General features: G+C 46.5%; 1 protein-coding gene and 1 pseudogene across 1 annotated transcript; both read left to right on the forward strand.

Moving 5' to 3' along the window:
- Nucleotides 1–2878: 2878 nt before the first annotated feature.
- LOC119284638 lies at nt 2879–6492 on the forward strand. Its single transcript, XM_037563788.1, has 3 exons — nt 2879–4171; nt 5178–5242; nt 6221–6492. Exons 1-3 carry the CDS (start codon nt 3010–3012, stop codon nt 6224–6226), a joined length of 1233 nt encoding a protein of 410 aa, XP_037419685.1. The 5' UTR covers nt 2879–3009; the 3' UTR covers nt 6227–6492.
- Nucleotides 6493–7826: 1334 nt separating this feature from the next.
- LOC119284639 lies at nt 7827–10147 on the forward strand (annotated as a pseudogene).
- Nucleotides 10148–12066: the final 1919 nt, after the last annotated feature.

The following is a 12066-nucleotide window of genomic DNA, read 5'->3' on the forward strand; positions in this document are numbered from 1 at the left end:
AGTAGCCATGCTTCGGTGCTGTCTCACATCGGCAGTAGGTAGTGAGCAGTGGGCAAGTCTCCACAAAAACACCCTCACCTTGGATGGGACATCTGTTTTCCACAACTTTGACCAGCTGGTGCATTCCTTTGCATTTTCAGAAGAACTCGATTTGCCTTCTAACCATGCTTCATGTCGAATCTTCGTTGCCACTAGCATTTTATAGGCAGACCGCACCGAAAATTCACCTTTTTTATCATGTGCCCAGGCCCAAAAATCCTCACACTGCCTTGTACTAATTGGTATATTCAGAATTAGCTCCGCATCAGCAGGGAGGAAAACACTATTGATCAGCTCTCGGTTCCATGTGGCCATGTTAGGTAGCATGAGTTCAGAGACCATTTGTGGTATATTCGGTGATAAACAGGCCAACGGAGGCATGGAATGTTCCTTGGGTAACCAATGTTGCTGCCATATGTTGGTCGAGGTACCGTCACTAATTCTCCTTATAAGCCCATGAGTAAGAATCTCTTTACCTTCCATTATAGCTCTCCAAATCTGAGATGGATTACTTCCAAATAAATCTGAGAACGGTTGGGGAACTGAACTAAACCTCAACCAAACCCGCATGATCAATTTGGGCAAAACGAACCTAACTAAACCTCTTTAATTTTTATTTAAACCCTAACCAAACTGAACCACGTCCTCACTCCACCTAAACTAAACTGAGCCGATGGTTGAAACCATGGTTTTAGCCAATGGGTAAATAACAGTTCCATACCATGTTGTCTCCTACGTTCATGGCAAATGGCCTGGTGCTGCTCCCATCTCTCTGTCTTTGTGAACAGCTTGTAAAGGAGAGGTTGAGTGGGGCAGTGGTCGAGCAGAGCGATGCACCTCAGGCACCGGCGCCGCCCGTTCTTGTTAGTGCGGTGGGTCATGCATGCGCGCGGCCGCTGTCGCGCCTCCGAGTCCCGAGCTGAGCATGATCTTCAGCTGCTCCCACGAGGGTGTCGACGCCGGCGGCGGCGCTGGACGACTCTCCTTTGATGCGGCACTGCGGCTCAGCGTCGCGTGGGCGGGGACGCCGGGACGGGGAGTGGTGGTGGCGGCGGCTACAAGAACATGGAAAGAGCGAGTTATCGAGCAGACCTACGAAGTCCGAACCAATCTCAGGAACCGTTTTGGAACCACGGGTTGAGCCTGGTTGGAAATAGAACGGTTCAAGCCCATACCTGACCACACCAACCTATTATTCACACGAAACTGAACCCAACCAAACTGTTAGCAGATACTCCCTCCGTCCTAAAATTCTTGTCTTAAAATTATTTAGATACGGATGCATCAAGTCACGTTTTAGTATTAAAAAATCCGTATCTAGACAAATGTAAGACAAGAATTTTGGGACGGAGGGAGTACAATCCATTAGCGACCAAACCAAAGAAGCCCACTTGATTAAACTGAACCAATACACCCGGTTATACGAAAAACATCCCAGGTTTGCTTCCAAGTTCAGCAGTAAGAGGATCTTTGTTTTGTTTTTGGGCGCATCTACTGGGCGGCCGGCTGCCCAGTAAAGCGATCCAGCGGCCCGGTCAAATAAGGTAAGTATTTGTCCCTTTTATTGTCAGAAAAATAAAACAAAAGAAATAGCCACCCGTCCCACCGTTTGGGCAGCCGTTGCATGCATGCGTCTAGTGTTTGCATGCCAATGCATTAATGTTCCTCACGTTCGTCCCTTGTGCATTAATTTTTGGTTTTCAAAATTATAAAAGACATATCTTCTAAACCGCGTGTCAAAATTCAGATCCGTTTTCACCGTTGAAACCCTCGCGGCGTGCTCTTCAAAAGTAGATCCTGCATGGGATGTTTTGATGAACTAGTCTTCCTGCCAACTAAATATCAATATATGTGCAACTAGACTACATGCTGCGCCAACTGAGCATATGTGTATGCCAATAGTCCTTCTGTCAACTAAACATCAATGTGTGTACAACTAGACTATATTTCCACGCCAACTGAGCATATGTGTGTGCCAATAGTCTTGCCAACTAAATATCACTCTGTGTGCAACTAGACTATATTGCCGCGCCAACTGAGCATATATGTGTGTAACTAGTCCTGTCAACTAAATATCAATGTGTGTGCAATTAGACTACATTGCCACATCAATTGCGCATATATGTGTGCAACTAGTGTCCTGCCAACTAAACATCAATATGTGTGCAACTAGACTAAATTACAAGCCAACTGAGCATATGCATGTGCAACTAGTTCCTCTAGCAACTAAACATCAATGTGTGTGCAACTAGTCTACATTATAAGCTAACTAAACATTAATGTGTGTACAAACTAGACTAAATTATAAGCCAACTGATTTTAAAAAAAGTTGTACCATATAGTACTAAAGTTGCACAATGCAGTACTTTAGTTACATCATATAACACCAAAATTGGCATCAAAAAAATTTCGTCGAAACATATCCATGCGGGATCTAGTTTTAGAGATCTCGTCGCGATGAATCCAACGATGAAAACGGAACTGAATTTTGACGTCTGATTTAAAATATATGGCTTTAAAAGAATTTGAAATCCCGAAATAAAAGTACGTGGATCTGTTTTCTCTAACTGATGAGACTAGTATGAACACATTTAATGCCAGCACCCACATGCGCTACGAGACAAAAAAATACACATGCATGTGTGTGACAGACGCGGCCGCTCGGAAACACCAAAAAGCGCACGGCCACTTTTTAGATTTTGGGTTTGTTTTTTTACTAGAAAACCATTTCTTGGACCCCATTCGCAAGATGCAACAGCCCAGCCCAGCCCAGCCCATTCCGATCAGCCACACGAGTCCATCAAGGGAAGGCATCGTCCTCTCTCTCTCTCTCGCCCAAACGAAAACGAAGGGGAAGAAGAAAAGGGGGGAAACTGCACACGGCGGCGGCATCCACCGCCGAATGCGCCCCCAAAACCAAATCCCTCCACCAAAACCCCAATCCCCATCTCCATCCCCATCCCCATCCCCATGGCGACCGGGTCGCGTGCGCCGCGACGACGCCGCCCCCGCTCGCCGCCGACGCTGATGGACGACCTCGTGCGCGAGATCTTCCTGCGCGTACCCGTGGACGACCCCATGACTCTCGTCCGCGTCGCCGCCGGCTGCAAGACCTGGCGCAGCATGCTGTCCGCCCCCGACTTCGCCCGCGAGTACCGCAAGGCCCGTGCGGCGCCGGTGCTGGGCTTCCTCCACAACACCACCAGCGAACCGGAGGATCGCTTCGACTCCTCCCACTTCGTATCCACCGCGGCCTTCCGCTTCCGCCCGCCGGCGCACCAGGACCTCCTCTCGCGCTGGGACGTCCTCGACTCCCGCCACGGCCTCGCCCTCTTCCACGCCCCCAAGAGCAAGAGGAACAAGGGCTTCGTTGTCTGCGACCTCGTCACCGGCCAGCGGTGGGAATTCGGCGACCCCGAGTGCTACAACGTCATGTGGTGGCCGCACGGCGATCACATGGACAAGCGCATACGCTGTAGTGCCACGGTGCTCTGCGCCAAGGCCCAATGTGACCCGCTCGACTGCCATGGCGATGGCGGCCCTTTCCGCGTGGCCTTGGTGGGCACCGACTATAGAAACTTGAGATCCCACGCCACCGTCTACTCGTCAGAGACTCGTGAGTGGAGGGACACCATCTCTGTTCACAACCTGGATTTCGTCAATGGCAGGGGGAACAGTGCTGTTGTGGGAAATAAGGTCTATGTCCAATGTATAGAGAGTGACAAAGTCGTGGAGTACAACATGCATGAGCAAAAACTATCTCTGATCACCCTGCCATTTGAGGACCAGGAGGGGATCGACGAGAGCATTGACCTCATGGGGGTGGACGACGGCAGTCTGCTGTTTGCATCCGTGCTGAAGGCTAAACTCTGCCTATGGACTATGGAGGCTGGTCCCGGCGGAGCTGCGGGGTGGGCGCGACGCTGGGCTATCGAGCTCAAACCATCGCTCCCTGCTCGTTGCCTCACAGACAGGGCAAATACGCTGGTTGGCTTTGCTGAAGGTGTTGGTGTCATCTTCCTGAGTACAAGGGTGGGGCTGTACGCAATTGAGCTCAATTCAGGCGAAGGCAACAGGGTTCGCAAAGAGTTCTTCGATAAGATCATACCCTACAGGAGCTTCTGCACTAGAGGTACATATTACTAGCCTTGTACTGTTTTTCCAACATGTACATTTAGTCATGAATACTGATCACATCATTGGCTACTATTATAGTGGTTGATGGTTTTGCTTGTAGCTTAGCTTGTTGGATAATTTTAGTTCGGGGGTTCCCGATGCGCTATATGATTCCTGAATGTCGATGAGTATGTACAGTTTTTCTTTCTTTCTGTTTTTTGTACATAACTAGATAGATATCTGTATGCAGGTCTGCTCGTTTTTTCCAGTTTCTTGGTGATTTGTAGAGATGTAGGAATCCATCCTTTGTGCTGTTATACTATTCAGGCATTGAGGCGTGCTGCAAACCTGGGTGATTGTAGGCAACCATGAATTTGTGTTGATACAGGCCAGAGAAAAAGATACAGTAGTTGTGTGGTATTGGTGTTAGGCAGATTAACTAGGGAGTTGACCAAAGAATTCCATGGTGAGTGTATAGTTGGTGATTTATGCATCGTTCGTTGGCTGCTCCAGTATATATGTTGCACTGATTAGGCCTTATGAGTTGAAAGATTTGCCGATCAGGCCCTAAGATTGCCAAAAGCAGTTTGCAAAGCACTTAAGTGATCGGAACTTTGCTGTGAGCCAAGTGACTTCGGGCATCCAAAGCTCCCTGTGGTGTTTTTTATAGGATAACGTAATCCCAGGTCTGCACTAGGCACTTTCCTATGAGTCTGCCCAAATGAAATAGGCGATTTATTTATTTTGTACGTCCAACAGGTCCATCTTCAGTTTTATTTTGGATGCTTGTAGCTGAACCTTAGTTTCTGCCAATAGAAATGGGAGAGAAAACTCTCTTTCATATTACAAATAAAATAAAAGAACCTCAAACAGATCCAGATCGAATCGTGTTGTGATGTGGATGCTTCCTGCTATTGGTTGGTTGATTTGGACAAGTAGAAATGAAATGATTCTAAGGGGCAAAGTGTGCTCCTCTCCTACTTATCATATAGTCTGATGAATCTTTGTCTCTTATGATGCAGCAATAGGGGGTTTGGCCGACCTCGCACGCGCAGTTAGCCGGCGTACAGGAGCTTCTGTACTAGAGGTACATACTAGCCTTGTACTGTTTGTCAAACATGTACATTTAGTCATGAACACTAATAACATCATTGGCTACTATTATAGTGCTTGATGCTTTTGTAGCTTAGATTGTTGGATAATTTTAGTTGGAGAGTTCCCGATGTGGTATGGGATTGCTGAATGTCGATGAGTATGTACAGTTTTTCTTTCGTTCTGTTTTTTCTGCATAACTAGATATATATCTGTATGCATATCTGCTAGTTTCTCCAGTTTCTGGTTGGTTTTTAGAGATGTGGGAACGAATCCTTTGTGCTGTTATACTATTCAGGTGTTGAGGAGTTCTGCCGACCTGGTTGATTGTAGGCAACCATGAATTTGTGTTGATACAGATCAGAGAAAAATATACAGTATTTGTGTGGTATTGGGGTTAGGCAGATTAACTAGGGATCTGACCAAAGAATTCCATGGTGAGTGTATAGTTGGTGATTTATGCATCGTTGGCTGCTCTAGTATATATATTGCACTGATTAGGCCTTATGAGTTGAAAGATTTGCCGATTAGGCCCTAAGATTGCCAGAAGCAGTTTGCAAAGCAATTCAGTGACCAGAGCTTTGCTGTGAGCCTCGGGCACCCAAACCTCCTTGTGGTATTTTTGATAGGATACCTAATCCCAGGTCTGCACTAGACACCTTCCTGTGAGTCTGCCCAAATGAAAGAGACGATTTCACTATTGTGTACCTCCAACAGGTCCATCTTCAGTTTTATTTTGGATGCTTGTAGCTGAACCTTAGTTCCTGTTAATAGAAATCGGAGAGGGAACTCTCTTTCATACAAATAAAAGAACCTTAAACAGATCCAGATCGAATCGAGTTGTGATGTGGATTATTCCTGCTATTGCTTGGTTGATTTGGACAAGTAGAAATGAGATGATTCCGAGGGGCAAAGTGTGCTCCTCTCCTACTTATCGTATAATCTGATGAATCTGTTGTCTCTTATGATGCAGCAATAGGGCGGTTGCCCGGCCTCTGATGAAGCTTCACGCGCAGTTGTTGGTGCTAGAAGGATATAACTAAATGGCGTCAGGACCTGGGTTTACTGTTTGCTGCCCAGGAAGAATTTGAAGTGAACTTGAGCCTCATTTGCTGCTGGTTGTGTTGAACAGTTTGGTTAGGGTGGATGCGATTTTGTTCCATTTCTGCTTGTGCCAAAAACTTGAGTCCTTTCGTCCGAGTTGGGTGCAACTCAAACTGACTGCGAGGAGAAATTTTGGTGATCCGTTGATGGTTTTGTGGCATGAATTGTTGCAAATTTCTTCTTCCCTATCTTTGGCTGATAGAGATGATATTATTGCCTTGAAAATGCACTATTCTGGGATTTACGGTGTACAATCTCTCTATGCATGCAGTAAGAGATTTCAGGTGGGTCTCAGTTTTACATACCTGCTTTGTGCCAAACTAGAATTTCCACCAGGCTCACGTGCTTCTGTGGCCTCTTTCTTGGTCACAAACTTGCAGTAGGCTTCTCACTAGGGCCAATGTGACTAAGAAACAGACAGATCACTAGTTGATCAACATGCCTTTTTTTTCTTTCTATTTCTAACTTGTTCTTTGATTGCCCTGTGGTGGTGGCCTGAACTTTCGAATTTTGTTCAGATCGAGGTAAGAACAGATTATGAACATGTTGCTAAACGCTGGCGCTGCAATGGCAAGGATACTGTTGTTACTTGTTAGTATGCTTTGTGTTGCTGTTTTGTGGCACTTTCTGGCAACATCGTTGTGATCTTCACCTTGGTAAGACAACCTGGACTGGAATGCAGGTCTTGTGGCAAAAAGATGACCTTCCAGGTAATGGATGAGGATACTGTTGTTAGTATACTTTATTCATGGTAAATCCAAAAGTACTGTTTTCATCTTAGCAACCTCAACGGCAGACAACTAGCAGAGCTACATACAACGTCTAGTGACACAGAAAAATGGGAAGAACTCAAATTCGTGTGTAAATACTTAGTAAGATTGGAGATTTGGGGAGTCTTTCCCCTCCTTTACTCGTGTGTATTTGAGAAAAACATGTCGTGATCTAAGCTAAGTGCAAAAGCAAAAGTATTCTCTCGCATTCTTAGCTCGTTTTCATTTTCATGTAAAAAGAGATTAGCTCATACTCTCTCCGTTTCAAATTACTTGTCGCATAAATGGATGTATCTAGAACTAAAATACATCTAGATACATTCATACTTGCGACAAGTAATTCGGAACAGAGGGAGTACATGTCATGGTGTGCCGACTGGACAAACATATATGCCTAACCTTTGAATGATCAATGTATGTTGATTTCTTTTTTTTTGACAGAAAATGTATGTCGATTTCTAGTTTATAGAGAATTTACCATTTTTTTAGTGGGCTTGCCATTTATAGTGTTTCTAGATCAATTTACCATTTCCAGTTTTTTTGTTTTGTTTGAGCAGATACCATTTCATGGATCCCATTTGAAAGACGCAACAACCCAGCAGCCCAGCCCAGCCCATTCCCGTACGCGATCAGCCACAGTCCACACGAGTCCATCATCTCTCCAACAGAAAAGGGGAAAAGTGGGGAAAACTCCACGCCGCGGCAGCTTCCACCGCCGAATGCGCCCCCAAATCCAAATCCCTCCTCCACCAACCCCCAACTCCCCATGGCGACCAGGCGGCCTCCGCCGCAGCGCCGCCCCAGCTCTCCGGGGGCGCTGATCGACGACCTCATGCGCGTGCGCGGGGACGACCCCGCGAGCCTCGTCCGCGCCGCCGCCTGCTGCTGGAGCTGGCGCGGCATCATGTCCGATCCTGAATTCGCCCACGACTACCGCAAGTTCCACGGCGCGGCGCCCGTGCTGGGCTTCCTCTACAATGCAACCCACATGACAACCCAGACCGCAGTTCGCGGCGAGAGGCGTTGGTACTCCTCCCACTTCGTCTCCACCGCCACCTTCCGCCCGCCGGCCTGCCGGGACCGCCGCAAGTGGCGAGTCCTCGACTCCCGCCACGGCCTCGCCCTCTTCGACACCCCTAAGAGGCACGAGGACTTCGTCGTCTACGACCTCGTCACCGGCGAGCACTGGGAAATTCACGCCGATCCCAAGTGCCACTACTTCATGTGGTGGCCCGACGACGACGACGACTTGCACGCGAGCCTACGCTGCAACGCCACACTGCGAGATGGACGCGACACAGGGTCATCGAGCTCAAATCATTGCTCCCCACTCCTGTCCTCTTGGACAACTTCGGCGTGACGCCGGTTGGTTTTGCTGAAGGTGTTGGTGTCATCTTCCTGAGTACAAATGCTGGGTTGTACACGATTGAGCTCAGTTCACGCCGAAGCAAGAAGGTGCACAGAATGCAAAGCATCGAAAAGGTCATTCCCTACATGAGCTTCTACACTGGAGGTATACAGAGAAACCACTTCTACTGTTTTTCAGACATGCACTTGAAGTTATGAACACTAAGCACACCATTGACTACTATTTCAGTGTGCTTGTGCTTCTAGCTTAGATTGTTGAATACGTCGCGAGTATGTAGCTTTTTTTCTTCTCATTTTTCCGCATAAGTAGATAGATACTGTATGCAGGTCCGCTCGCTTTGCTTGGTTTTCTGTTTGATAGCCATTATGTTCCTACGGCTACATCATGAATTAATCATCAACGAGCAAGGCATGTTGGCCATCTCTAGTTCATTCTTTTCCTATTCTAGTGGCGCGCAATTACGAGAACATATCCAGTACTTTCTTTGTGTTCTCTTGTGACAAATCACAATATAGATAGATGTCATGCTATAAAATTCAGGATTCAAATTTAACCCATAGCTAGAGAAACAAAGAAAGACATACTCGGTTTTGACAGTAATAGCTGGCAGCTGGATTGTCTGTTTCCCCCTGGGTGTCAACAGTTCTGGATGTCATTGCATTTGTAATTTCCTACAAACAGTTTTCACTGGAAGAAAGTTTTGTATACAATGATGGAATGAGTATTACCACGAATTCTATAAATGATTGAACATTTAAGCCGTGCCTATGTGTTAGTAGATATGAATGAGATTTGCAGGCTAGATCGTAGAGGCAAAATTAACAGACTTGGCTTTACGAAATTGTCCAGCCATGATCTAACGAACAAATTACATTGAAGTCTATATATTCATTCATACTTCTGCGTTGAGTCATGCCACAGGCCTGGCTGATTGTAGATAGCCATGATCAGGAGTTCAGGACCCTGGCCATGAGATTTTTATTGTCATGCTTCTTTTGGTGCTGATACAAACTAGAGAGAAAGTAGACATAAGTAGGCTCCTCTCTACTCATGATATCATCTTATGAAGCCTTGTCTCTTATGGTGCAGAATGGGGGCCATTGCTGGCCTCTGATGAAGCTTCACCCGCAGTTGGTGGTGGTACAACGATATAACCAAATTGCATCAGGGCGATGGGATCTGTCTACTTTTGCTGCCCAGAAGCTTTTTGAAATGAACTTCGGTGTCTTCTGTTGCTGGTTGTGTTGGACAGTTTGGTTAGGGTTCATGCGCTTTTGCTCTATTCTGTGCTTGGGCCGAAACTAAGTTGGTTGTTCTGGGTGTGTGTATTGTGTTGGACAAAGAGTCATGTCGATACTGATGGACAGGGGAGGTGGTGTTCAGAAAGATAAAAGGAACAGCCGAGGAACGGTTTATTTTCTCTCCTGAATTTGGTAACAGTGGCCCGTATGTTCCTATGGCTATATCATGAATTAATCATTAACAAACAAGGCATGCCGGCCATCTGTATTTCATTCTCCATGGTGGTGTTCTAATTTCCCTATTCTAGTGGTGCACTTACACGAGAACTTATAATTTCTTTGTGTTTTCTGTTGACAAATCACTGCTAGGTAGACCATGTATATGCTATGCTATAAAATTCAGGATTCAAATTTAACCCATGGCTAGAGAAACAAAGAAAAGCAAACTCGGTTTTGGTTGTAATAGTTGGCAGCTGAGTTGCCCGTTTTCCCCTGGATGTCAACAGATTTGAATATCATTGGATTTGTAATTTCCTACAGAACAGTTTTCATTGGAAAAAAAGGTTCTTTGTACAATGCAAGTGGAAAGAGTATACTGTGAACTTTATAGATGATTGAACATTCAAGCCCTGCCTATGTATTACTCCCTCCGTCCCATAATATAAGAGCATTTTCGACACTACACTAGTGTAAAAAATACTCTTATATTATGGGACGGAGTAGCAGACCTGAATGAGACAGGCATTTGTAGTTTAGATTGTAGAGGCAAAATTAATAGACTCGGCTTTCCCGAATTCTGCAGTCCTGATCTAACACACGAATTATGTCCAAGTCTACATATTCATTCATACTGTTGGATAATGAGCAACTTGCTCTTACTGAGGGCCAAAGGCCAGTACATATACATGTGTGACAAAATGCAGAAAAGCCCCTTATACAATGGAGATGTACACAATGAACTATACACATCTAACACCCCCCTCCCCTCAAACTCATGGTGGATCAACAACACTGAGTTTGGAGAGGAAAAATCCATGCTGCGCTCGAGTCTGTGCCTTCGTGAAGAAGTCAGCTAACTGTAGCTCAGAGGGCACATAGTGAAGAGCGAGAGTCTAATCCTGCACAGCAGCACGCACAAAGTGGGCATCCACACCGATGTGCTTGGTGAGCTCATGCTTCACCGGGTCACGCGTAATACTGATAGCATCGGTACTGTCGGTCAGGAGAGGAGTGGAGGTAGTAGCAGACACACCAAAATCCTCAAGTAACCACCGTAACCAGATCACCTCAGTCGTCAACATAGCCATGGCTCGCAACTCAGCCTCTGTACTCGAGCGAGAAACTGCAGTCTGTTTCTTTGTCTTCCAGGTAATAAGAGAGCCACCAAGAAAGACACAGTAAGCAGACAGCGAGCGTCGATCAGAAGGATCACTAGCCCAGGTAGCATCAGAGTAGGCCTGGAGCTCAAGAGAGCTGGAGCGAGGAAAGAAAAGGCGCTGAGAGATCGTGCCACGAAGATATCGTAGAACACGGAGGAGGTGACTATAGTGGACAGAGGTGGGGGCTGAAACAAACTGACTCAGAATGTGGACAGGATAGGAGATGTCAGGACGCGTAACAGCAAGATAGACAAGGCTGCCAACGAGGTGACGATAGCGAGTGGGATTAGGAAGAGGGTCACCATTAGAGGCACGAAGCTGAACGTTGAGCTCCATAGGAGTCACAACGGTGCGCTCATCACCAAGAGCAGCGCGAGCAAGAAGATCCTAAATATATTTTTCTTGGGAGATGTAGAAACCATCAGGGGTCGAGGAGATCTCAATCCCAAAAAAATAGCGAAGTGGACCAAGATCAGTCATGAGGAACTGGTCTCGAAGGCGAGCCTTAACAAAGGCAATGTACTCAGAGTCGTCACCAGTGATGATCATGTTATCAACATAGAGAAGGAGAAGAGTCCGGCCATGAGAGGACGTGTGAACAAACAACGCAGGATCATGATTACTGGGCGAGAAACCAGCCGCAGTTACCACAGAGGCGAAGCGCTCGAACCAGGCGCGAGGGGCCTGTTTGAGACCATATAGGGAGCGGCAAAGTCTACAGACCATACCATCAGGAGCAAAGTACCCCGGTGGTGGCTGCACATAAACCTCCTCACGCAACTCGCCATTGAGAAAAGCGTTCTGAACATCAAGTTGAGAGATAGACCACTAACGAACAGAAGCCACAGCAAGAAGAGTGCGGACAGTGGTCATATGGGCCACAAGAGCGAATGTCTCATCATAATCTCGCCCCCTGCTCCTGCTAAAAACCACGGGCCACAAGACGAGCTTTGTAG

This window comes from Triticum dicoccoides, chromosome 4A (genome assembly GCF_002162155.2).
Source record: "Triticum dicoccoides isolate Atlit2015 ecotype Zavitan chromosome 4A, WEW_v2.0, whole genome shotgun sequence".
Lineage (NCBI taxonomy): Eukaryota > Viridiplantae > Streptophyta > Magnoliopsida > Poales > Poaceae > Triticum > Triticum dicoccoides.

Bases quoted from the DNA above. Each gene is read 5' to 3' on its own strand.
- LOC119284638 (XM_037563788.1), top strand. From the start codon at position 3,010: ATGGCGACCGGGTCGCGTGCGCCGCGACGACGCCGCCCCCGCTCGCCG. The intron at 4,172-5,177 runs GTACATATTACT...CTTATGATGCAG, and splicing joins CAGGAGCTTCTGCACTAGAG to CAATAGGGGGTTTGGCCGAC.